At 39.5% G+C, this 25,470-nt stretch overlaps 1 protein-coding gene and 2 long non-coding RNA genes across 7 annotated transcripts in view; all 3 read left to right on the forward strand.

The window, feature by feature from the left end:
• DPH6 (diphthamine biosynthesis 6) overlaps positions 1-7,857 on the forward strand; it is a 198,829-nt gene extending 190,972 nt beyond the window's left edge. For 2 of the 5 annotated variants that reach the window (XM_086894414.1, XM_086894412.1), the window contains exon 15: positions 4,148-4,470. In XM_086894414.1, coding sequence (XP_086750540.1) covers positions 4,148-4,263 — 116 coding nt within the window. In that variant the 3' untranslated portion in view covers positions 4,264-4,470. Of the gene's footprint in view, positions 1-4,147; positions 4,471-4,879 lie in introns of those variants that run through there. The other 3 variants (XM_086894410.1, XM_086894413.1, XM_086894411.1) reach the window with 3 other exon arrangements.
• Positions 7,858-14,075: 6,218 nt separating this feature from the next.
• Positions 14,076-17,179, forward strand: LOC147652614 (uncharacterized). Its single transcript, XR_015288439.1, has 2 exons — positions 14,076-16,283; positions 16,362-17,179. It is a non-coding gene; the product is annotated as an uncharacterized LOC147652614 (long non-coding RNA).
• A 2,934-nt stretch (positions 17,180-20,113) lies between these two features.
• LOC147652615 (uncharacterized) lies at positions 20,114-23,354 on the forward strand. Its single transcript, XR_015288440.1, has 2 exons — positions 20,114-20,220; positions 22,322-23,354. It is a non-coding gene; the product is annotated as an uncharacterized LOC147652615 (long non-coding RNA).
• The last annotated feature ends 2,116 nt before the right edge of the window (positions 23,355-25,470 follow it).

Below are 25,470 nucleotides of genomic sequence, written 5' to 3' on the forward strand. Positions count from 1 at the left end.
TGAAAATGTAAGTGGATTCTGTGGCCTCACCTGATACTGCCTAAATCCTGCTGAGGCCAGTCACAGCAAAGATATAAAAATCACCTTCTAGTCTTTTGGAAATCCCCTTCAGGAGCTCTCAGAGCACTGTTTTTTCTACCTAGTATGAAAATCACCTTTAAAAACAATAGCTTACACGCTTAGTTTGTGCCTTGTTATATGGAAGGGCTGCTAAGTTACTTGAGAGATCATCAAATTATTGATTTCATTATCCTTTCTTCACAAAGCAATGGCAGAAATAGATCGTACTGCCAGAAGATACTGAATAAACTTTGTTCTTTTTTAAGTTTTAGTTATGTCCATATTCCTCAGCTCATTTACCTTCCTTTACCTCATTCCCGGGGGGAAAAAAAACCCAAAACAACAAAACAAACAAACAAACAAAATAAAAACCACCATAGCAGTCCAGGAAGACACTCCATATGGAACTTGCTCCCTAAATTTCTGTGGATCCTTTTGGGGCAGGGGGATCCATCTTGCAGGATGAAGTTCACCTGCTTTGAGCAAATTCCATGTACTTACAATCATAAAATCATAGAATGGTTTTGGCTGGAAGGGACCTTAAAGATCATCCAGTTCCAAACCCCCTGCCTTGGGCAGGGATAAGTTTCACTATACCAGATTGCCCTGAGCTCCATTGAACCTGGTCAGGAACACTCCCAGGACTGGGGCATCCACAGTTTCTCTGGGCAACCAGTTCCAGGGCCTCACCACACACAGTAAAGAATTTTCTCCTACTACCTAATCTAAACCTACTCTTTTTCAGTTTTATGCCATTTCCCCCTTGTCCTATCACTACAGTCCTTCTCCATCTTTCTGGTAGAGTCCTTTTAGGTACTGGAAGGCCACAGTGAGGTCACACTGAAGCTTTCTCTTTTCCAGGCTGAACAAACGCAATTCTCTCAGCCTTTCCTTTTAGGAGAAGTTCTCCATCCCTCTGGTCATCTTCAAGGCCCTCCTCTGGACTCTCTCCAGCAGCTCCATGTCCTTGCTGTGCTGGCACCCCAGAGCTGGTGCAGCCCTGCAGGTGGGGTCTCAGCAGAGCAGAGCAGAGAGGCAGAATCCCCTCCCTGCCCTGCTGCCCACGCTGCTCTGGATGCAGCCCAGGACACCTTTGGCTCTCTGGGCTGGCAGTGCCCATGGCTGGGTCATGCCCAGCCTCTCACCCAGCAGCACCCCCAAGTCCTGCTGGGCAGGGCTGCTCTGATCTGTCCATCCCCAGCCTGTGCTGGTACCGGGGGCTGCTCTGACCCAGGTGCAGCACCAGCACTTGGGCTTGTTAAAACCCATGAGAATCCCATGGACCCATCTTGAGCTGTGTTCTAATGGCACCAAAGACATAGTTTTCAGGCAGCATGGTGTCTTCCAGCTCTCCCTGTTTACATGCTGCATGCATTGGTGTAAAGGCACCTCAGCTGGCCTGTCAGCTGTGTCAGCTTCCTAGAGGAACATCCTTAATTTTTTTGAGATATTTCCTTTGTGTTTCCCTGTTGACTTCTGTTACTTTAGAAGTCCCTGGCTGGTCTCTGTAAAACTGCAAGTGTGCTGCAACATGGCTAGCATAATTTGTGTGGACTGTCACAGGAAATGAAAACATCCACAATGCACACCAATTGTTTGCTACTTGATAAACAGCTGCTTTTACTTGTACTTAAACATTCTGTATCAGGGCAGTTTAAATAACTGTAGGACTGACATCAGTCATCTATAGACTCTATTAAACCTTCAGCAAATACACTCACTGTAACCCTTTGTCCTTTACTTGTTTTTGCTTTTAAAATCAACTTTTGTAAGTATGGAATGCAACTGAGCAAGCATTCCATGACATAAAAGGAAGGACATTTTTGTAAATCTTTGTATTCAAACAAAGAGTTACATATTCAGAAAACACTCATGGCCATGGCTCTTATTTATCTAAAAGAATATTTGAGTAAAAAAACATAAATAGTGTCTTTATTAATCACCCTTCATTAAAAATATACAATTAGGATTGGAAGATTTAGAGTAACTTATTACAGCAGTCAAATACATAGCTATCAATTCTTTTAGTTTGCTATAATTGCATAGGTTGCCACAGATTTACAAATTGTGCTTTGTCTTCTGTGAGACCTTAGAGTACAACTTTACTGTTTTAGATGACCCAGTCTCTGCTTTTTAGGCGAAGTTTGCATGAGCAATTTTTGTCCACAATTTTTAAGTGTATAAATATGCACATCTAAGTTGCACTGCTTTCATATCAAACTAATTTATTTGTAAATACAGTAAAATATTTAGAAGCATATGTCCCAGATTTTCATCCAATTTCATTTATGAATGTAGGCACTGGCAACAGAAAAGGCACTGGTCTTTAGGAAAGGTGGCTCTTCCTGGTTGGCAAGCAAGTCCACTAGGGCACATTCAAATGTAAATATTTATGGCTATTTTAGCCACCTCAAACTCTCCAAAGAGTGGAGTTCTATTTCCAGATAGCCCCACTTTAAAATTCTCCCTTTAAAAGGAATACCTGGACTTGTTTTGGTAGCTTTTAGCACTACTTCACAGCTTTTAATCCTGTGCATAAAACAAGGAAAGACTAAAATTGTATTTTCACAGTTTTAATGGATGAAAAAAATAAATATAATATTAATAGGATGAAATCAGTGATTTTGAGGTGGCTTATCTTTATTGCCTTCTAAGTCAGAATAGCCATAAAGTTTTCTGAAGTCAAGTTTTTCAAGAAAAATGCTAGTTGTTAGTTAATTACTGGGTCACTGCTGGGTATCTGTAATACAGAGAATTAGTTCCTTTTTACACACCAGATAAAGAAGTCCTTTGACCTTTGAGGTGACTGTTGATCTTTGGCTCACCCTTGTCTGTCTTCACCTCCAATGTCAATGATGCTAATACAAAAGGAAGCCAGCAGAATTTCAGAAGACTGGTACTGTCTTTGCAATATTTTGTAGGCAGCATTGCCATTATTACATTAATTTACTCTACTGCTGCCAAATGAAAAGAGAGGAGTTTTGGCTTCAGTGAATACAATTGCAAAATTCCTGTTTTATCCTGGATGAGGTAACACTTTGACTGAACTGCCTATTCGCAGTTTCACAGGCAGTGACGCCAAAAAAAAAAAAAAGCTCTGACAGTCTGCAAGTTCTGCCCTCTTTACACCCTTTCTAGCCAAGATTGCTTAGTGTTATAAAGAATTGCCATAATCCCAGAAGCTGCTGACAGAAGTAAGTTATTGAAACAAGAACCTTTGCAGGCTCTACCTTATCATTAGGAAACTGTCTTTTGTGGGTCATTCAGCAGATTTTCTTTAGGGTTCTGGGTGGTTTGATTTCTAGCATTTCCACTGAGGCTGAGCATGACCAAGCATCTCTTGATGCCAAGTTTAAATTTTCCATTCTTTATTTTTCTTCTGTATTCTAATTAGATATTTTCAATTATTGGTTCTGTTCCAATAATGGACTTTGAAATTTGCAAACTTCTGCACACATACCAGTCCTTTTAGAGCTTCTTGTAGCCATATTCTGTATTTTTAGCAGTTTGAATCTTACTGTAATTCCAGATATTCAGTCATACATGTTTCCATTCCTGGACCTCCCCCATTATGCCTTCAAGATGGCATGCATCCATTGATTACAAATTGAAATCAAGTTCATAATATTTTTTAAAATAGCCCACTTTAACTTTTCTTTTGATTGATGTCCCACAATGGGACTTGAGAAAAGAGTTTCCTTTTCAGACAACTATGTGCTGGTCATCCAAATATCAAAAATGACAAAGAACTGAATTTCAGCTGGCCTCTTGGTATTTTTACTACCTGCTCTGGTTCAGTTCTCTGTATCTGTAATCAACAGACACTCACTCAAGGTTGAGAAGTATGCATTTAACTGTTTTGCTGAATTCTGGCCTTAGGCAACATCTAAAGTTAATCTCAAATTAGTCAAAAAGGAGGTGGTAGATTTTCCTGCTATATAAATTGAAAACTTAAGAGTTGCATTTCCTTTCCTTTTGTTAATTTCTAGTCCACAATAATTTTCAGAAAAGTATTTGGAAATCATTCTTAAGAGATAGGATGCAATAAGACACAGGGGATTCACTAGTTGTTCTGTTTCTATTTTAGGACTGCAAGAATACCTTGAAAAATATTTGGAAGAGAAGACCCCAGCTCTGATTTTAGTACCTGTGGTGGATTTACCTGACAAAGATGTTATTCATGTAACATGCTGGCTAAGCTAGCAGTTTAAAGGAGATGAGTTGATATCAAACGCACATCCATTCCATCCAGGAGAGGACAAAGAAAGAGTTGATGCTAACTCTGTTGGATACTTTCATGAAGCAATATTGCTTTGATTTAAGCAAAGTCGTATTACCTTGTTCATGATGCCTCATGATATGTGACAGAGTCAGGTTTGTATGAAGAATAAAGCTTTCTTTTAAAAATAATGTACTTTTTTCTGACTTGTTTTAAGATGTCTGTTGGTTATAGCAGGTGACTTTTGGGAGATGCAGTTGGTCTGAACATATTGGTTCTTTGTTTGATATATTTAGTTCTGGTCACAACACACCAAATATAACTTTAGATCATTTGGGTGGAGGTGAAACTAGAATATTACTCCCAATACTGTTTTAAAGACTGGATTAGTTTCAATTCTAGGGTTGAATTTATTCATTTCAGGCCAACTCATGAAAACCTTATTTGTGGCCAGATTTTAACCATTTCCTAGCACCCAGAAAGAAATATTCAGAGTAGTATTTAGGATGCACATTTTACTGGAACAAGTAATGGAAATGCTGGCCAGACAGTAGGATTTGCCACCTTGGTTTCTAATCCAGAGGTATTTTTGTGTTTTAGATCTGGTAGACAGCTGTTATTAAAGAGCTACCAACATTCAGGTAACTACCAGCTACCAGTATTCACAGCTATCATAGACCCCAGGCTTCAGTTTTCTCCAGAAAATCAACAGGAGTTTTTGCACTGCTTTCACTAAAACAGGCTCAGACACACAGGTGAAGCTCTGTCAATTGCATTGCCACTGATCTTTTACTCATTGCATAAGGTCAGTATGGAAAAGAAAGTCTTTTGGACTTTGCTTGAAGCAGTAACACAGTGCAGAAGAATCTTACTTTCAGACAAAGGCTACACAATTATATCTTCAAGAACAAGTATCAAACCTTTACCTTGCCTATATACTGTCACTGTTTCTCTTCCAGAGTGTGAGCACTGGAGCTAGGAGACCAGCACTCCAGTTATGCTTCTCTTCCACCAGCATATAGCTGAGACACCTCCACAAAAGTCAACTCTATGGCAGGATGTTCACATTGAGGTGACTATGATGTGGACTTAGCACTCCAGTTTAATTTTCTTCCCCACTATCCCAAATGCACTTGGCAGCACCTGATATAAAACAAGAGACTAAAGAGGATCTTCCTCTGTTAGAACTTCTACATGCCCAGCATACTGTGCTGATCAACATTTGAAATTAGAAACTGTTAAATGTTATTGTCCCTTATTATTGCTTCCAAATAATATAGCAGAGCTGCCATCTTCTAGCAAGAATTACTTTTTTCACAGATCTTTAAATGTTTTTGAAAGGAGCAAAGCAACGAGTTTTTCGTGTATGAATAAATGCTTGTATTAGATTTCTTAAAAAAAAAGAGATTAATCTGTTAACAATACATTAGTTGATTAGTATTCAGGATCATTTTTAGGTTAGACTTAAACATATTTGATCCTTTCCCACGATCAGAAAAGGACTTGTTAATACCTGGATGTGCCTGGTTTATTTGAATTCTACTCTTTTAGAAGGCTAACTCATTTTCTCACTTCTCCCTGAAAATACCAATATTTTATATGTCTCAGTGTGGAGTGTCCATGGGCCAAGACACAATGGACTGTAAGAAAAGAAGAGAATATGTACTTTCAGAGATAAGGATGAAGCTTATTTTTCCATTGATGCATATGGAAATGAAATAGATGGTATAAATTTCACTGTGTCTCCTGTAGCAGTTGTTTTTTTCACTGTGAGTTTAAAAAAGATGAAACATATTGATCTTAGTTTTTGTACTGTACTGGATATTTTAAGGTAGCAGGATATTCACTCCTAAAGAAACCAGCTTTTCCTGCAAGTCTTCCTACAAGATTCATGACTCGAACTAGCCTGCTTTTTTTCTCTGTAGAGCTGCACTGAGAAATGGTGACAGAATGCATTGGTCTGAAAAACAGTGTGATCTTTTATTTTTCGCTCAACTGAAAACGAGCTTTTTCCTTTTTTTGAGAGAAATAGAACTTCAACAGGTTTAAATTGTGAATACATAAAAAACAACAGTTTGCTAACTTTTTCTCCTAGAGAGGCTTCAAACAGTTTCTGAGTGGTGTGAATGACTATAAACTCAGTCTACACTGTTTTAAGTATGAACAAGGCCATTTGTGCAACATTGATATGCAAAGTAGGTGAGTAAAGTGGTGTGCCATAGAGAGGCCTAAGACTCTTGTAATAGAGAGAAATAGCACCATTTTATCTACCTTAAGCTGCTGGATTTCCATCAGAATTACTGGCTCCTACTACAAATAAGATGTTTCAGCAGAGCTCTTTTTGACTTTCTTTGTAACAAAGTGGTAGCCAATGATATGAGGTGGGGAGATGGGTACAGACATACACACACACAGACACCCACATTGTTTAGTGAAAAGAGGGAGACATCAATACTCAACATTTATAGATAAGGCGGGGGGGATGTTGTGGTTTTTTGGTGTGTTGGTTTGGTTTTTTTTCACAGCAAGCTTGGTGGAGTGATTGCCCTAGTAAATTTTAATCTTGAGACTATAAATTCCATATGTACTAAGACACTGGTTTTGAGGACTTGCATGCACACAAATTCTTCTGTTTCTCTGATTTTTACTAAGCCTGCAGGAAAATGTTTTGTATACTTATTGTATACAATATGTCATTGTTCCAGAACCCCTTATGTAATGGGTGGAGAAAATGTCTTTAAAAATGAAACCCAAAGTTTTAATTTTTCGTTTCTCTGCTTAACAAGTGTTAGAATATGTCTTGCACATCTTCACTCCTTCCTTTTTTTTTCCCAAAAAATAATCTATGTCCTGTTACAGTTCTCTTTGTCCATAAAATTTTGTCTCCTGCCTCCTTTTAAAAGTCTCTGTATATCAATTTCTTTAATTGCTTGAAAGTATGACCAAATGGCTCTGTAAGACCAAAACTGATTTAGTAACTTTGTGCTGTACTCATTTCAAAACCCAGTGATGGCAACAGTATCAGTGAGCCTTAACAATGCACATGGCTAAGCTGCTATAAAGGCACCAGAGCTGATATTCCTAAATAGATTTTAAAATGACATTGAGATATTTTAAGCAGAGATTATTTAATTTTTTCCCTGTGAGTTTTACAGTTAGGTAATTCAGGAGCTGATTTGTTACAGCAGATAGCATGGGTGCATCTTTCCTCTTAGCCTTCAGAAGTCTGATGAGTACTGGAAGCAGGATGTCTCCTGAGTATTAGGGAGGTAATCTGAAGCAGCTCTTCTCCTTCAAGGACATCCTGTTCAATCCATTATCTCCTGTCTACGTGCAGAGTCTAGTCTATCAAAATACAGTGACTCTGACAGAACAAAAAATTTATTTCAAATAAATGAGTGCATTTCTTTAATAAAATATTTCTACTGCATGGTGTAATAGTTCTCTAAATGAACACTGAAATCCTAAAATACAGAAACTTTTCATGTGACCAAGTTAAATCTTTGTTATTTCTTTCAGGATGGCTTTCCTGAAGCAAATCTAGTTTGTTCTATGTATTAAAGTAAAACTGATCTGAACTCTCTGAGTACTAACTGGCACTTATTACTTAAGTAACCTGCTTTTACTGTTATAAATGTCTGGCATTGAGAATACATATTAAGAATACTTGACAATTTACTAATTTATGATCTTTTTACTTGTATTTTAATATTTCTGGCAAGCCAGCCTGTGTTGATGTATTAGACAAACATTCAAAATACAGACTTGAGATTTTGAAAGCTTCTTTTTTTCAACTTTCATCTGAACACTGAATATTTTTGACCTATTTTAAATTTTAATTTTAAAAAACAGACTGGGTACCTGTGAATTGAACTCATATGTTACATGCAAGTGCCCTTTTACTGATGATTCACTGCTCACAATTTCTTGGATTTGACTTCTGTTGGATTAATTCATGACTAGGATTTGCCTGTAATTTCCTGCTTTTATCATTTTTTAGAGCACTGCCTTTTTTTTCCCCTACATTCCCAAACAGTCTGGTTGTTCTGAGGCTCTTGGCATAGGTTATGTCACTGGCCCTAGGACTCCTTGCCATTACCTTGGCTCTCCATTTCACTTGCAGTGTTTAAAAAACATTTGTTGGATATGTCTGCTCATCCTCCATCTCCTATTATATGTCTGTTTTGTGACTGTATCAATCCTAAATCATTTCAAAATGCTGTTTGTATGATTTAACAGGGCTGATGAGACTTACTGTCCACAGTACAACAGGATGGACTCAAAATAGGTCAGATTTCACATTGGCTTTTCCTAGCTTTCAGAAATTCTTCTCTGAATTATAAAGGTCCCCAGTTCAGAATAAAAAAAATGGTTCAAAACAAAAAGACAGGCTGAACTAAATGCCATGAAAAAACTGACAGCTGCCCTGATCTAGTAACCTGTTAGGGTAGATGTTCAAATAAGGAGACAAAGGTTAGGACCAACTCCACCCCTTTTCCAGGAAAGTTTAAGCACATCCATTAGATTTCTTGTGCCTTTATTTCCATATTTGTATGTTTTCTCACCCTTGTAAATGTGTTAGCAAAGGGATGCTATGTTGTAGTCATACAACCTGCAATAACAAAAAGTTTAGACTGAGTGAGCAGCACACATGAGTGTGAAAGTAATGTTGTAGTGGGAACCAGAACGAATGTGATCACAGACAGAAATTTGCATGAGCACAATCTGGAAAGCTTTTCTCCCAGCATACTGCCTGCAGCAGTCTCAGATCACAGAAGTCTATAATACATCTAGTAACATTAATGATACATTTTACAGCATGATTCATCCCCGATGATCCTGAAGTGCTTTAAAGGTCCATCACATAAAATGTTCTTGGCCCATCACTGGGACAGCCACACACGTGCTGGGGGCCTCCCCTGCCCAGCATGAGTGTAGGCAGGTCTCAGGTTATGCTGCTGGGAGAAGAGCTCCCCCTCTCTCCACAGCCCCAAGGAGGGGTATTTGCTTTGGCAGAAGAAGCAGTTTTAAACCTCAAAGGCACATCACCTGGCAGCCAGAGTTATTACTTTCTGTTACTCATGAGAAGATTTGTTCTGCTTTAGATTTTGCCGTGATAGAGGGGGGAAATCTCTCTTCTGTGCTCTGTCTCTATTGTCTTTCTGCAATTCCTACTACTGGCAGCTGTTGACAGTACTGCCTTACCATAACATCCTCCATACATCTCGTTATTGCCATTCCCTCACTCCACAAGACATCATTTGTCTGAGCTAGAAGTTGAAGCCATTGCATTGGGGGTGCAAACTCATGTAAGCATTACTTCCCCTTCACTGATTCCCATGGGTTTGTTGGGAGCTGCCTTGACATTAGTTTATTTTGTTGCTTATAAGAGACCAGAGGCCCAGAAGGAAGAAATAGGTTTCTCAGATGTAAGAGTTATCTCGTTGCAACAAAGTTCAATCCTACTCCCACACATACCCAACCCTTCTGCAGCAAGACCCAGATACATGCAAATGTAGAGCCTTTTGTAACTGAACCAAATTACCACAGCTCCAGAGTTGGATCTGTTAAGGTTCAAAGCAGGAGGTGTTAAAGGACATGAAATAATAGAAAGGAAACACAAAGAAGAAGTTGTTGCCAAAGGAATGGTATTACTAGGAACTGGTGGGGAAGTCAAGCTAAGAAGGCAAACAACAGGTCTAGGGACCTAAGGGGTTTATTCTTTATTTATGGGATGTCTTTGAAGGAAAGGACCCTGCACTGCCTTCTCACTACTACTAGTTCTTACTATAAAAGATTAATGAATGAAGAACAAAGAGGTATAAATAGAGTTGCCAGGAAAGAGAGCCAGAAGTGAACTTTAAAATGCATGTCTCATCCCTTTAACACGGTAAATGCTTTGACTACTCTAACAGCATGCTTTGGTGTGGTCTGAAGGTGAGAATGCCTGAAATGAGGGTAATATGTAAGAGAAGCCACCAGCTGTGCACCATGTTAAGGGACATTTCTCCTGGGTGCTGCCACAAGGAATGTGGTTAATAGGTCTTGACTGGAGAGCTGTAGCCCATAAATGTGCTTCTCGTCTGTGTTCCTTGATCAAGGTGCTACAGTGTACCGAGATGTTGATTCAGGACTCGTCTTCATTGTTATGGATCTTGTATAAAACTAACTATTTAAACACTGAAAGTCTGAGTATCTCATATTGCAGCTCAGATTAGGCAAGCCAAATGTGATTCTCTTTATGCTACAGTCCCCAGTGCAGACAAAAAGCTTTCTCAGGTTGAGATCCTGCCACTCACGTAATTATTTAGAGAAAGACAGCTCCACTGCTTCAACTCTAGTACTTCACAAGAGGAATGGAAACATTAGGAAAAGTTTTTTTCTTTGATGTAGAATATGCTGCCACTTTTTTGTTATTAAAATAGGAGCTAACTTTAAATAAATAAAATTTTGCCTGGAGGCTTCTGAAAACTAATGTTGTGTTTTGACAGTGTCATTTTTCTGATTCCTGAAAGCATTATGTGAGTTAGCTCAGGACTTCAGCATGATTTTTCTTCTATGCTACATACAGTGAATTAGTTTTTCAGCTCTGGATTTTATTTGATTGTCTCTCACACACAGGCAGAGTCACATCACTATGCAACTTTCCTACTTGACAGGCACTCCCCAAAGTTGGGTTTCCCCCTTTTTAATGAACAGGTAGATCAGCCCTCTGTAAAGGAAGTGAAAGAGAGGGTATATCAAAGCAGAGGCAGCTGCCACTATTTCTTATCAGAAAAAAAAAATCAATCATCTTTGAAAACAAGCTAGGAAAATTAAGAAAGGTCACACAAAACCCCCACAAGACAGAATTTTTTGTTTAAAAAACCCTACACTACCTTCACATGAAAACTGCATGTAATGCTTTTTTTAATTGGGTTTGTAGGTTTATATTCCCCAATTTTCTGCTTTTCTTTAAAGGATATTGATGTAAGGATGACATGGGATTTTGAGAATAAGCAGATAGGTCTTTAAATAACAGCTGATTTGAGACCCCCGTCTTTGATGACAATTTATGGCCCTCTTAAAAAAAAAGGTAAAAAGTCATTTAGGTGTATGCTCAACTAGAAAACTGAAGTAATGTGTGCTTAGTGGGAGAAAAAGGATTGCTAACAGCACCATGTGTCTTACAGCATAAAGTGCAACCCTAAAACTGCACATTGCTGAGCATTCTTAATGTGCTGTGAGCAATCCAATACACTGTATTTCAAACACTGAGTGCCCACCCTAATATGTATATATATCAGGGGTGGCTACATTTTTTGCTACATGATTTCAAGAGACAAAAAGAGCTGGCCAAAGGACTTCAATTCCATCTTACAACTGCCAGAGTATTTTATTTTCTATTTGAATTAAAGTAAAACACTTTAAATGGCTTGGGGGTTGGATTTTTTGGTGGGGTGTTTTTTTTGTTGTTACTGTTGGTTGATTGGTTTGGTTTGGGTTTTTTTTTTTGTCATGGTTGTATCCCCCCTGACCCACCAAAAAGTATTTCTTTTCTGTTGAAAAGGTCAGATTTTTCTGGTCTGATTAAATTTTTTGCTGGAATTACCCTAAAGCATTGAACCCCAGACGTTTTTCTGTTGCGGAACTTGGTGCAATTTACATCTTTTAGAACGTTTAGTTGGAATGCCTAATTCTATTTAAAATATTATTTTTTTAACATAGTTATTTCAAGGGGGAAAAAATAACTTTCTGGTATAAACAGAGTTCAAAGGTATGAGCAGAGTCCTCAGAACTCTTACATTCTGATGTTGGCAGAACCTTGCAACAGTTACAAGTTATATATTTATGTTCTCTTCTGTCCTGTAAAATGAGGACAACAGTAATGGGTATGGATTACATTGTTCTGAAGATTCTTTTGTAGGCAGGTATACAGGAAGGTATCCTGTACGTGGCACACATTGTGGGGAAGGAGAACATTCCCAATGCTCTTCATGCCTGTGGTTGATGATAATTTTGAGTTGTGAGTTGTGACAGGGACTTTTTTAAAATACAACACAGAGTTTTCACTTGCTTTCTGGTGCACATAGCAGACTTCACGGTGGGTGGGGATGCTATTGCAGCTGCAGATTAGCCCAGGAGCCCAGAGCATAGCCCAGGCTTGTCTCCTGTACAGCTACAGGGTTACTGTTCAGATTCTGCCTGGATCCTTCCATCTCTGCACTACGGAGCTGTGTGTAGCATGGGCATACTTTGACTTTGGGGCTACTCCTTCGTTACCATGGTTTTCTCTGTATCCTCAAAACTAGAAAGCAGTGGGTTTAATACTACTGAGATTTTTGGAATATTACTTCTCCACAGAAGCTGAGGAGTTAACTGCAAACAGGGCAGGAGGATTGAGAAAACTTTGTCTTCTATCATCAAACATTGTATCCCTTTGATTCTCTTCTTCTGTTACAACTGTGTTTCTTTTCCCTCTTTTCTTTCCCCCTCTTTGGGTTCCTATTCCTATTTTTTTAATTTATTTTCTTCTCTCTCTCCCTGATAACTGTCTTAAAATGTACGGTGTATGTTCAATGAAGGGAAAGATCCATGTGAGCTCTTCTTTTGCATTCATGACTAAGGACCTTAGAATTCCAAGTTAAGATGAAGATCGTAAGTGAGACCACACACAGAAAAAAAAATGCTGAAACTTGCACCTGGTCCCATTGGCATCAGATATATTTAGAAATACAAACTGTAAAGTTTCATAGATACAAGGCAAGGTGAGAGCAATCCTTACATTGTACCCAGGTGTCAGCTGCATCTCAACAATGTGACTTGGTAGTGAAATACCATCTGTTGCCTTTACCAAGCCCCACATACATCTTTCAAAATGACCAAAGTGACTGGGAACACAATTTGTGTTTTGACTGGGTGGAATTTGTGCTCCCAAGTCATGTAAGGACCTTTGACAATAGGTTTATTGGGAAGATAGTATTTTATAATCTGGTAGTTTGAATCAAGACTTCCAAACTTCAGCAAAGCAGATTATATAAATAAACTATAAAGTCAATCTACTGCAAAAGGTGTTAGAAAAATCCTCACTATTCCTTGTGTCTTTTAACTATGTGATGTGAGGCTTTAAAGGAGGTGCACCAAGAGTGCCAGGCCATTTCGTCTGAATGTTGAAGCCCAATGCCTCTCCTAAAAGTCTGCACCTTTGCACGGCTGAATCTGCAGCTTTGCACGGCTGCTCAAAGAGAAACTGGTTTCTTCGGTAGTGAAACGCCAGAACAGAGCTGTTGTCCCAAGCGTGCCAGTGCCTGAGAGGGATTTGGACGCTGTCCTCGGGAGCCCGCTGTGACCTTTGCTCAGCGCTGCACAGCTCAGGCCGGCACCGTCCCTGCAGGTCCCCTTTCCCTCCTGCCCGGCCCGGCTGCCTGCTGGCCACCCCCAGAGCCACCCAGCCACCGCTCTGCCCTGTGTTCCAATGCAAGCTCCCAGGCTTTTCGGAACTACGTTACGGGTCACACGCTTTACAACTTAAAAATCCCGCTTGCAAGCCTTTTGTCACCGTTCCCGGGCAGAGGTATCCCTATCCCTGCAGCGGACGCCAGCTGCTGGTGCTGACCGCATTTTTTAATGTCACACTCTTCCCCGAATGGAAAGGCTGTAAAGGCGCGTCCGAGCACGCCGCAAAGCAACGCTCGGCAGATTCCGCAGGGGCACAGAAAGGGGCTTTCGTCTCTCGGCTTCCCCTCCCTCGTCCCCTCACCGCTGGCCTCGCCGCCGCCATTCCGCGGGCAATGCTGCCCCCGCCCGTTCGCGCCGCGCAACAGCACGGGGCCGCCCGCGGGCCGCCGCAGGGTCTGCGCGGGCTGCGCGGCCATGGCGGCCCCGGGGCTCGGCCCTCAGCCCTGAGGCTGGCCCTCAGCCTGCAGGGGCGCAGAAACGGGACACAGAGGTGACGAACAGTAATTAATGGTAGTAAGTGTGGCTTCTGATAGATGCATGAAGTGTCATGGACAGCAAACACACACACACAGGCGCACCTCCTCTTACCACACCGTTTGCTGCTTCTCATAAGGGTTTATTTTAGTCAGTTTTGTGTTTACCTTTCGGACCTAGAACTATAAATACAAGAATTACACTCACAGCAAATACTGAGAAATACAAGTATAATGTATCAACCAGGAGGGAGAGAGAATGAGGCTGCAGCATGAACTGGTGCCAAAGGGAGAGTTAAAATGCAGGAAGAAAAGAGAAGTCTGCTCTGCTTTAGACTTTTCAAACCCCTTCTGTCGGCTGCTTTCTCATGCTGCAGTTCTTCCATATGCTCCCTACACCCACCTACACACACTCACAATTTACCAACATATTTCATGTCTTTGCTGAATTAAATTCCACACCATCATTCAAATAAAATAAAATAAACAGCTGTTTTCTTTCCACCAAAACCTAATGTTTTCTGACTTGCCACTTGTGAAGCATTTGAAAGAAGCAGGCTGCTGGAGATGCTTTTGTACTGGCACATGGTGACGCTGCACACAGGGCCTGGGCTGGACCTGGACACTCACCTGTGCTCCTAGAACTACTCCACTTAGGAAGGGGACCCTTCCCAAGAGGAAGGACTTAGAAGCTGTGCAAACAAGAGTAGACTGTCCTAATGGTCACTGAGGTTCCCGAATATGCTTCGGTTGAGTCTCCAGGCCTGATATATAGAATATTCAAAGCAGAACAGACAGGCAGGGCACTGCAGGACCACATCACAGGTATTTATTTCATAGCCTGCCTTCCTGTGGGAGAAGTACATCTCCAAGAAGTGCAGACACCAGAGATGGTGGCTGGCATTTGCTCTATCTGTGTCATTGTCTGTGTTAGCTCCCAACTGAATTTCCAGCTGAAATTTGAAAGCCCAGCACACAAACAAACAGTAGGAAGGCAGAACCCAGAAAGAGTAGTCAACAGGATCCTGTTGGCAGACATTCCTGTGGTTTGTCAGTCATAGACCATTGTACATCTCTGGAGGTCAGAAGGGTTGAAAGCAAGACAACCAGCTTAAGTAGCCACCTCAATATAACTCTGCTGTACCACTCCTTTCTGACTGTTCCAGCATGGTTGTCCTAACAGCTCTGGCAGGAGCTGCTCTCTCAGATCATCAGTTGTGTTGCAGGACCCATGCAGCCGCACTGTATAGGTGGAAAGCAGATAAAAGAACACTATCTAACTCAGAGCTGACTTGCCATCTAGTAGAATCCAAAGACCAAGATTATATATTTATTCATAAATGTCAATGCAGTAACTCTCAAGGAAAAGGAGGCTTTCATAAGGAAATAGGAGCAACACTGGCAGTTTGATAAAAAATAGCTCAGAAACATAAACAGGTATGGAGATTTTTTTTTTTTTTTTTTTTTTTTGACTGAGGAGATTGTACCTGAAATAGAAAAGACTGAGAGAACAAGCGGAGAAAAAAAGATTGTGAGACACAGATCACATTCTTTAAGTCAGCTGTATCAATTTCCCAGGATATTGTGTAGGTACATGCCAAGCCAGTAAGAGCAACTGAAGGACTCCTTGCTCTCAGTTCACTGCAATTCAGAAGTCATAGATGGTCATGAATGCTCTCCTCATACCAAACCATACCAAGGTCCAACCTGGCACAAAACCCAACCCAGAGAAGAAACAGCACTCTCCTCTCTTATATAGCACTTGTACTGTGCAGTACAGTTCACTGGGAAAAAGGACAACCATAACCAAATGCATTTAAAATGCATGTAAAACCTGCAGAAAGATTTTGAATCAGTAGTAGCTGTTGGCATCAATCACTGACCTAGTTAAGTTTCTGGTTCCTGATGTAAGTTTTCATCTGTCCATCCATTCTTGAGTGCTTAACGTCACTGCTGTTATTGGGTACCAACTTCTGCACCTAGAGAAGTGGACCAGCAGTCACTGGTACAGGACCAAAACAGATGCAAAACAGAAGATATTTCACCTCCATCTCATCACATGTCAACTCAGAACTTCCCTCTGATAAAAGCAGGTGAGGAACAGCTTACTGTAGCTGTAAGAGTCTTTAGGCTTTTCTTCCCCTAAATAACTTTCTTTTCTTCCTCTGCAGATGTGCGGAACACAGGGGAACACCAGGGCTCAGGGGAAATCTGTGATGCTGTTATTGGATATGTGAGCTAAAATTTCCTGAAAGTGACACATGTTGACGTATCGTAGGACTAGAATCCAAAGAAATACCTGATCCTGTCATCTACTTTAAACATCAAAACCCCTGCTCATCTTTATATTGCCACTTTCCAGTTCATGAGAGAAATTATTTGCCTCAGATGGGCTTGCCCAACTACTTCTAATAGTTTATTTACAGAGCTACCCTCCTGATTCTCCGTGTTGATGGTGTCAAGCAGCTATCCCAGAAGCCTTTGAGAAGGACAACAGAAAATAACTTCTAGCAACTAAACTAAATAGGAGAAATGAGCTATTTTAATCCTTCGCTCTAAGGACAAAGACATATGCTCCACAACAGCTGTGAAATTATGAACTTGACTGAGAAAAAGAGCATTCCAATAAAGTTTATCAATTGCTCTGAGGAGTACAGAGTAAGATAATGCAGGTCACATTGGTAGGATCTTGTCATGCTTTTGACAAACAATTGGCAATGACTGTTGAGCACAAGAAGAACTGAGTTCATAGGAAAACCCAAAAACTTCTAGCTATAGTTGGTATTGAAAGACCTTTTTAGTTTTTAATGGTTTTTAAGTGTATTCCGACATCTAGGCTCCCTTTCAGGAATGGATCAGTGGCTAATTATACAAGGAACAAAAAAAAAACCCAAATGATTTTCTTTCTCTGCTTGCTCTCTCAGTCTTTTCTATTTCAGGTACAATCTCCTCAGTCAAAAAAAAAATAATAAAAATCTCCATACCTGTTCATGTTTCTGAGCTATTTTTTATCAAACTGCCAGTGTTGCTCCTATTTCCTTATGAAAGCCTCCTTTTCCTTGAGAGTTACTACATTGGCATTGGGCTAACCTTTTTTTAATACTAATTTAACTAAAAAGATTCATTACCTGAAGTACCTTAAAGTTGCTATCAAAATATGCTTTCCTGATATTAGTGAGATGTTTAGATGTATGCTTACACATTTTGATCAAGTGAGGCCACAGTGAATGTTAATAAGCAGCATAGTTTCACCAGCACAGAAAAGAAGGGGTCCAGGACATCAGAAGTCTTTTCTAAGAGGCTATACCTTGTCTTTTTTTTTAATTTTCTTTATTTTTTGTTTGTTTGTTTTAGGATGCTGGATATATATCCAGCATATTATTCTGGAGCTATGAGCTGAGCAGATGGGTAGATAAATTCTGGCTCTCCAAAGCAAGGGAGAATTCTGTCTCTTTGGAGAGCAGAGAGGAATGCACTGGCTCCAAAGCTGGAGGACAGCAGTGGTGAAACCTACTGGTTTACTGGTTATGGGTAGCTTAAAGAAGGGAATGTACCAGGGAGAACAAGAAAATTGAAGTTGTGGGAAGAAGAGGAGAAATAGCCAAGGTAACCTAAAATAAAAGGGAGCAGAAAAGGAAAAAATGGAAATTCAGGAAAATACTTCTTTACTTTGTTAAAGCCATTACTCTTCATCAGCTTATAAGTGGGGTCAGGTAATGAGTGTTGAGTATGAGAGACTGTGCTACAATGTGAAATGAGAAGAGACACATTTTAAAATCAGTATTTTCACTCTTTCATTTTGTTCTCTTTTCTAGCAGTACCAGTTGTATTCACAATTTATGAGCACATAGGTTCACCATAGCTACTGTACTGTGTCTCAGAGATACTGAGAGTTATGTTATTGCTGTTAGTTTAGTCAGCTATAGCTGTCTTTTTGACTTTGTGGTTATAACAGTGTTGATAACACACCAGTGTTTTGGTTACTGCTAAATCCTGCTTGCACAGCATCAAGGCTTTTTCTTTTTCCCTACTCCCAGCAAGCAGGCAGAGCATGGCAGGAGGCTGGGAGGGAACACAGGGGACAGCTGACCTCAAGTGGCCAAAGGGATGGTCCATACCATATGGTGCCGTGCTCAGCAATAAGAGCTGAGGGAGCAGGCAAAGAAGGGGAGATTGTTTGAAGGTGGCCACTGCTTTGGCATCAGTCTTCTTGTGGGAGGTGTTGAGTGATTACCTTTGCATCACTCGACATCAAATAATTTTTCTTCATCTGTTAAATTGTTTTTGCTTTGACCCACGAGTTTTCTCACTTTTGTTGTTTCTGTTGCCTCTGCCATCTCACTGCAGGGAGGGGAAAAAGGAGTGAGCATTGTTCTGTGGGTGCTTGCCACTCTGTGGGTGCTTGGCTGTTGGCTGGGGTCAACCCACCACAGCAACACTAACAAAACTTCAAAGTCAGTCAAACTGTCTTGAAATTACTCAAATTCCTCCTTTACGCAATGTATTCTGACAATCAAACAAGCTGTAGTATCTTCAGATCCTTCAGTTATCATCTCAGTTTTGGTTCTATTATCCCTCTCATATAAATCAGGTTGTCATGGCAGGCAGGGGAACTTTTGCATTGTTTTGGCTTCAGGAGGACTGAAGGAAAAGAAGCCTGTTAGAACAGGTCTTCTGGGATGGACATTAATCTGTATTATTTGTGGAAGAAGCCTTGGAACGTGGTGCCCCAGGCCTCTTTACTTGAGACACGAGAAAAGCACCTAGTGAAAACTAGCAGCAGGAAGCACTATGCTTCAAGACTGATGACAATAAGGGGTAAAAGAGAAAAGGAGAGAAACTCTTAGCACTCCCTCCTTGCGTATTGGGAACCTGATTTTGGCAGCTCTGCAGGCTCAGAGCTCTGCTAAGATGTGTTCTCTCTTAATATTTTAATGAGCTGAGCAAATGACAGTCCCAGCTGAGTACTTGTCTTTGTTGCTGTTGCTAAGGAAAACAATGGTAAAAAAAGCTCCTTTTTCATCTTCTAAATCATGAAAACAACCAAACCATTTGTTTGATATGTGCAGAAATTCATTCTACCTCTCTGCCAGCTCAACCCACACACCTCAGTTCACTCTTTCATGTTTTTCATACATACTTGTTCAATTTCTCTAACATATGCCATGGCACATCCCAATTTGATTGTCCTGCACATCCTGTATATCCTTCAGGCCAGAGTCCATTCAGTTTGTCTTATTCATCTGGACTCCAGCACAGCTCATGGTATTATAGATCAATGCAGGTTTCTGTTCTCTGGATTGGATTAAAATCTTGCCTTGCTGGCTCATGCAATTTTAGAGTTCAGCAATGGCATAAGAGTTTATAAGAGATTATAAAAGATGCTGGCATATTTTTGCATTCTTGCTCTCTTTCCTTCTCCAATGACTTCCTGCTTTCCTAAAAAAGCTTCCTGTTTTCTTATCAAACTACAAAATATTCCACACTCCCTTCTCTTCATTATTAATTTATCAAACAAATTATTTGCATCTCCAATTCTTTCTTTTTCCTTTTTCTATTACATTTTCCTTAGCCATTTGAGTTTTCACTCATGGGTAGTTAAAAGAAGTTCTAGTCTCACATACATTTTGGTGAGGCCTGATATCTACCCTGTTCTTCAACGACCTATCTATGCAAAGCCTGCCTTGTGATAAAAAAGTTTAATCTAATGCAATATTAAACCATTTTGTCCATAATGTAAGAAAATTCCTACTTAAAGCATCAGTGAATGGTGGCTATCCCTTTCTGATCAATGCTAATCTCTGATCCTGAACCCTGACCTGTAAGACACAGTCAGCAAGAATGTTGTGGAGCTACAGATAACAGTTCCATTTTGTATAATGAAGCAGAGCAAAATAAGCAAGCAATTGTTTTCCCTCTCTAGGCTATTGGTTATAGATTTGGACAAAAAGAGGAGAGATTTCTACCTTTTGGTGATACTGTCTGACATAAGTGCTTTCATGACTGACAAAGATGCTGAAAAAAAGAACAGTAAGTAGGAGAAAATATTTTCAGTCATACTGAGTGTTTAGCTGTGATGGATCTTCCTTTGACTATGGAGTTCAACATTACAATTGTGCTACTCCCAGGTTTTTAATATAATGAGATAACTATAAAAACATTACCATCAAAACAAGCAAACAAACTCTAACATAGCATCATTTTTCAAGTTTCAGTGCGGCAGCATTTCTTTTTCCTTCACAACAGAGAACTCTGAGTACTCATAAGCTTACTGTCAAGAAGCACTTTAAAGGAAGACTGCTGAATTTCAAAAGTGTTTTCTATGCTCACCACAGTTACCTTTTTGTCTGTCTGCTGGGCACAAATCCTGAGCAAGGTACACTGCTTTACCTCATTTTCTTCAGCCTTTTGCTCTCATCTTTGGAATCTACACCTTTCAAGTGCAGTTAACCGATTACACACGGAAAAGGAATTTAATAAATCACATAGGCACACTGTAAAGGATTTTCATGCATTCCTTTCCTATGTAAATGGTCTGTAACTTTTTCATGAATCAGGCCCATAGACTCCTCATTTCACATTTCCATCCACCTTTCCCTGTAGAATTGCAATTTAAATGATCCTTAAACTATTGAAGACAATTAAAGGGTAGCTTTGCATATCAGTGACCTACCAGCAATTCCCCTGTAAAGCTCTGATATATGTACAGTGTTTGATCTACACCTGCCTGATTTCAGGAAGGTAGAAGTGTTTCCATGCTGCTCTGAACTCTAGGTAGGGTTGAAAAATAGAAGGCACCACAAAATAGCTACCACTTCCTGAAAGCCTCACACAGTTCAAGGACACCCTTGTGGATTGCCATGATTTTTGACTTCATTTGAGTTTTGAACAATGCATAAATTATTAAAAGGGTTTGGACTGCCTTGCTAGAAAGATTTAAAAAATGTTCAGAATATACTTTTGGTTGGTTATGTGTTGTTTTTCTTACATCAAGCCATAACAGTATTTTGTTAGAAATTGTATAGCCTTTATTCCCAGAAGCAGCAATGGAGACTCATAAATGGGACTGTCTAAGCAGCCCCCTTAACCCAAAACCTGATTTCTATATTGCAGCAGCCCCATCAGACATGATCTGTGTGGGGTCTTAGGGGAAATGAAGGCTGCCTGACAGCTTGGAATGACCATGTGTGACTTGATCAAAGGCAGAGTAAGTCCCTACAAAATTGTAGGGACTCAGCACATAACTAGATTTTGAGTGAATTGTGAAGTATTTGAACAAGATTCTTTTCCTTCCCTTTCAGCCCTTTCCAACTTCCTCCCCCTGGAAAAGCACTATAATATGTAGAATATTAATTAACAGGTCTCCAAAAGAGTTGATACACATTTGAGAAAATATTGTTGCTCAGCATGACTGGACAATTTTATTCTATTTGGGACAGATTCAAAAGATGAGAATTACTATAATATTGGAGGATGGAATAGCTCCAAACTCTTCCAGCTTTGTCTGCAACAGACACAGCTTAACTACTATTGTCATGCACAGTGACTAAATATAAATATTATAAAATATTTATAAATAATGAGTGCCAAATTGATCACATTGTGGAGTTTTACTGAAACATGTAATTCCTGTTATTAATCTGGCATTTATAAATTTTTTACTACTGATCACTTAAGACAGTCATCTGTCCATATTAGTTGTCTTATTAAAAAAAATATTAATCAGGAGATGGCAACAGCTCTGTGATTTATTCAATCTCTCTGAGACTGTTTCTGCCAGTGTGTGTGCTGATAAATGTTTGCTTAACTGTTTCTGTGTTTGTTTAACATTCTCCCGAGAAGAGCTTGATGTGATTTAAGCAGTCTCATATATTTAAAGCACAGCATTAATATCTAGTCTGTGGTGAGAAAGACAAGGAAGGGCCACAGGTGGCACAGGCACTGTTCTCACAGTGGATAGCCTTTGTCTCCCTTTGTAACACCTTCACATCACAAAATACTACTGGTGTCGAAAATCTTGATTTAGGAAAATATAGTCTGGAAATTACATTCTGCATTGCAAGACTAACAGCCTAATAAGACTTTGTTTAATAACATCTAATATCTGTTTTCCACCTTTTTTTTTGCCTAGGTTTGCATGCAGCTTGGTATACAGCAGCTTTTTCTTAAAGGAAAAAGACAATTTTTACAACATCCTCTATATACACAGAGGCACACATGCACACTTGCAACCTTTCAAGCTATTTTCTGGAACAGTCAGTAATACAGATGTGATGAATCAGGCCTCAGTTGAGATTCCAGTTGCATCCCTGTTTTCCAGAGAGCATTTGGAACTGCTGAAGAAATTCAAAGTCTGAAATTTTTGCCTTATTGTCATGAATATTTGTTATGCCTTCTCTGCATTTGATGGGCATCTGATTAAAATGTAGAAAGCTGAATCCGTATGACAGGGAGCCTCATTTTTCTCACTATAGACAGACTGAAAGTAAAAAGCATTACTAGAGATCCCACTAGATCAAGTAATCCCAGTAAGGTTATGCAAAAGTGGGTTTTTTGGGTTTTTTTTTTTTAGATCAACCATTATAGAAGAAACTCTATGATTGAGCATCAACTATGGAAAACCCAGGCTGTTAGAACTTCATTAAATACTTGGTGAGAAGAGCTGATGGAGACTGCTCTGGTCCAAGTTTTGATTCACCTGAAATTGCCAAAAAAAGAAGCACCAAGCTTCAAGGGAAGTGCTCTCTACAGAAGCACTGTAGAAAGTAGATTATCTAAAAGCTGTCAGCTTTCCTTTGTGTGAAATGATAAAGTTGACAACCACATAGTTTTAGTTTTGGATAAGCTGGTTCTGAGGTTGCAGATGTTACAGAAAATGTAACATATTCCCTTCTGTTTTACCTTTCATATAATGTAGTGCCTGGTGTGGATAAATGAGATTACCCCTAAGCGATATTAATTCAAAAAACTGGGTCTGCTGTTTATCCATAGATTCAAATAACTTTTGGTCTTTGAGCCCACAGGCTGAACTAAAGTTTTCCAAAGAAGGTCAGAGATTTAGCACTGCAAGGCTTTTATTACCAGACACAGAGCTACCCTTAGGGCAGTTTCTAAAATAATTCTAAAATTTCTAAAATATAATAAATTATAAAATATCACCTGACTACAGAAAAAAAATCACCTAACTACAGAAGCCAAGATGATTTTTTCAGATAATATCCTGAAAAAATTGACAACTTTTGGTCCTTTAATACCTTCAGTTTGGGATGCTAGTCAACATCAGCCTCTACGACCTGAATAACTTGTGTCCAGTTGTCATTCTCTGGAGATCAGAATGAAATACTAGGGCAAGTTCAAGTCATGATCTATTTTCAGAATCAGTAGAAGGGCCTTAACTTCTCCTAAAGTATTGATTCAGTGACTGTTACACACACAAACCAAAGTCTTGATGTCTTTAAGTTAAAAGCCACATTTCTAGAAAATTATTATTATTATATAACCGAGGGATCTGCCAAAGAAAAAACAGAAAATTTCTGTGATGTTACCATTGTCATGTTTTTATTAGACACATTAAAATGTTCCTAAAGCATAAAAATTCAATCATCTATCATTGTAATATACTTAATTAGAATATTCTGTTATGTCCAACTACACATTGCTTGTAAAGTCTCTTTGCCAAAAGTTCTTTTGAAGTAGAAAGGCAGAGATGACAGAAATAATTGATTACCTGATGATCCTGCTTATCAAAGCTCTCTGTTTCTCCACTTTTCATTCTTCCTCACCTGAGCTGGGTGAAACCAACACTTGTCACTTGCAGATTTAACTACTTTGGATGTTTCTGAATAGGGTATGTTATTGGGGGTTTATGCAGTCTTAATTAGTCTGCTTTCAGGTTTGCTGGTAAGTCTAATCATTCCACTGTCAAGATACTGTTCTGTTTAATAGGTGCTAAAATGTATTAGGCTGACAACTACTATTGTCACTGAATCATTTCTATGTTTTTGAAGTAAACAGAGCTAATTACTTAATATTATTTTTCTGAAGTTTCACGAAGTGAAAATCCAGGTATAAGAAGATTTATTTGGTCTTTGCTTTGAAATCTAGCCTTACTGGCCAACATGCTTATTTCATACAGTCAGTAACACACTGGGATTCATGGTAACCAACCAGTTGCACTGGTGCAACCACATAAAATATTGTATTCATGAGACACGGGAAAAATTCAAGATAGGAAAATTAGAAATGGATCCCCAAAGATATTTTAGGGGTTGCAACCAAGTCCAATGAACTGTATTAAAAGTGACTCTAATACAAAGGAATCCAAGGTCTTGACACACTAAAATTTATCATACAGTGGGTTAAGCAAAGCTCTCAGCTCCAACATAAACACTGGGGATAGCTTTTTCTCTGAGTCAGACAATGAAGGAAGTTTGCCAATATGGAAACAAATCAGAAATGCCACACTGAGGGTGGAGAATTTATTTAGCAGTTTTCTACCATCTCTGGCAAACAGACAACAAAAGAGCCCTTGATCTTCTGTGAGGATCTATGGGCATTTGCCACTGAGTTATACCTTGGAGTTTTTTGTACTTGTCATACTTTAGGAAAAAAGAATCAGTTGGAGAATGCTTATTGAGGTGGCATGAAGTGATTCAGTTGGATGCTAACACTTGACAGGATCTCTACATTTTTAACTACTGAAATAATGGTTTTCATCTTCTGTCCTTTCTGCATAAGCCACTTCTGAAAACAAGCAAACCACACGCTCTTGCTTGTTCTCACTGCTCTGTTGGTCATCTTCAGCTGCTGGCCATTGTGTCTTGCATGGGAAGAGATAACAAGCAATAGATACCCATCCAACTCCATTGCTGCTCCTTCTGGAATGCATGATATTTTTACTGAAATGCTGCGCCATACAGAGATTTCAATACCACAGTCACTGCTACAGTACACAAACTTCTGTCTGCAGTGCAGTAATGCACTGTGCATTAAGCATATTCCAATATCTATATATATATATGAGTTTCATCAGGGATGTAGAGCTGGAGCTTATTCATACCCTGTTGGTTGGGTGAAATTTGTTAAGGCAATTCAGTTACTGAGGTGTGTCCTTCTCACTCCTCAGTCTTTTAAACAAGGATCAAAACACAGACAGGTTGTCCTGGCAACCTGCTTGAAGGATCAAACAATTCCTCTCCAAGGTATGAAGGTATGAGGTGATAAGAGTTGCTGTGCTGGTCATACACTGAAGGTATCTGCTGGTGACCATATTCTTTACTT

Source organism: Cyanistes caeruleus, chromosome 6, assembly GCF_971803275.1.
Source record: "Cyanistes caeruleus chromosome 6, bCyaCae1.hap1.1, whole genome shotgun sequence".
NCBI classification, from domain to species: domain Eukaryota; kingdom Metazoa; phylum Chordata; class Aves; order Passeriformes; family Paridae; genus Cyanistes; species Cyanistes caeruleus.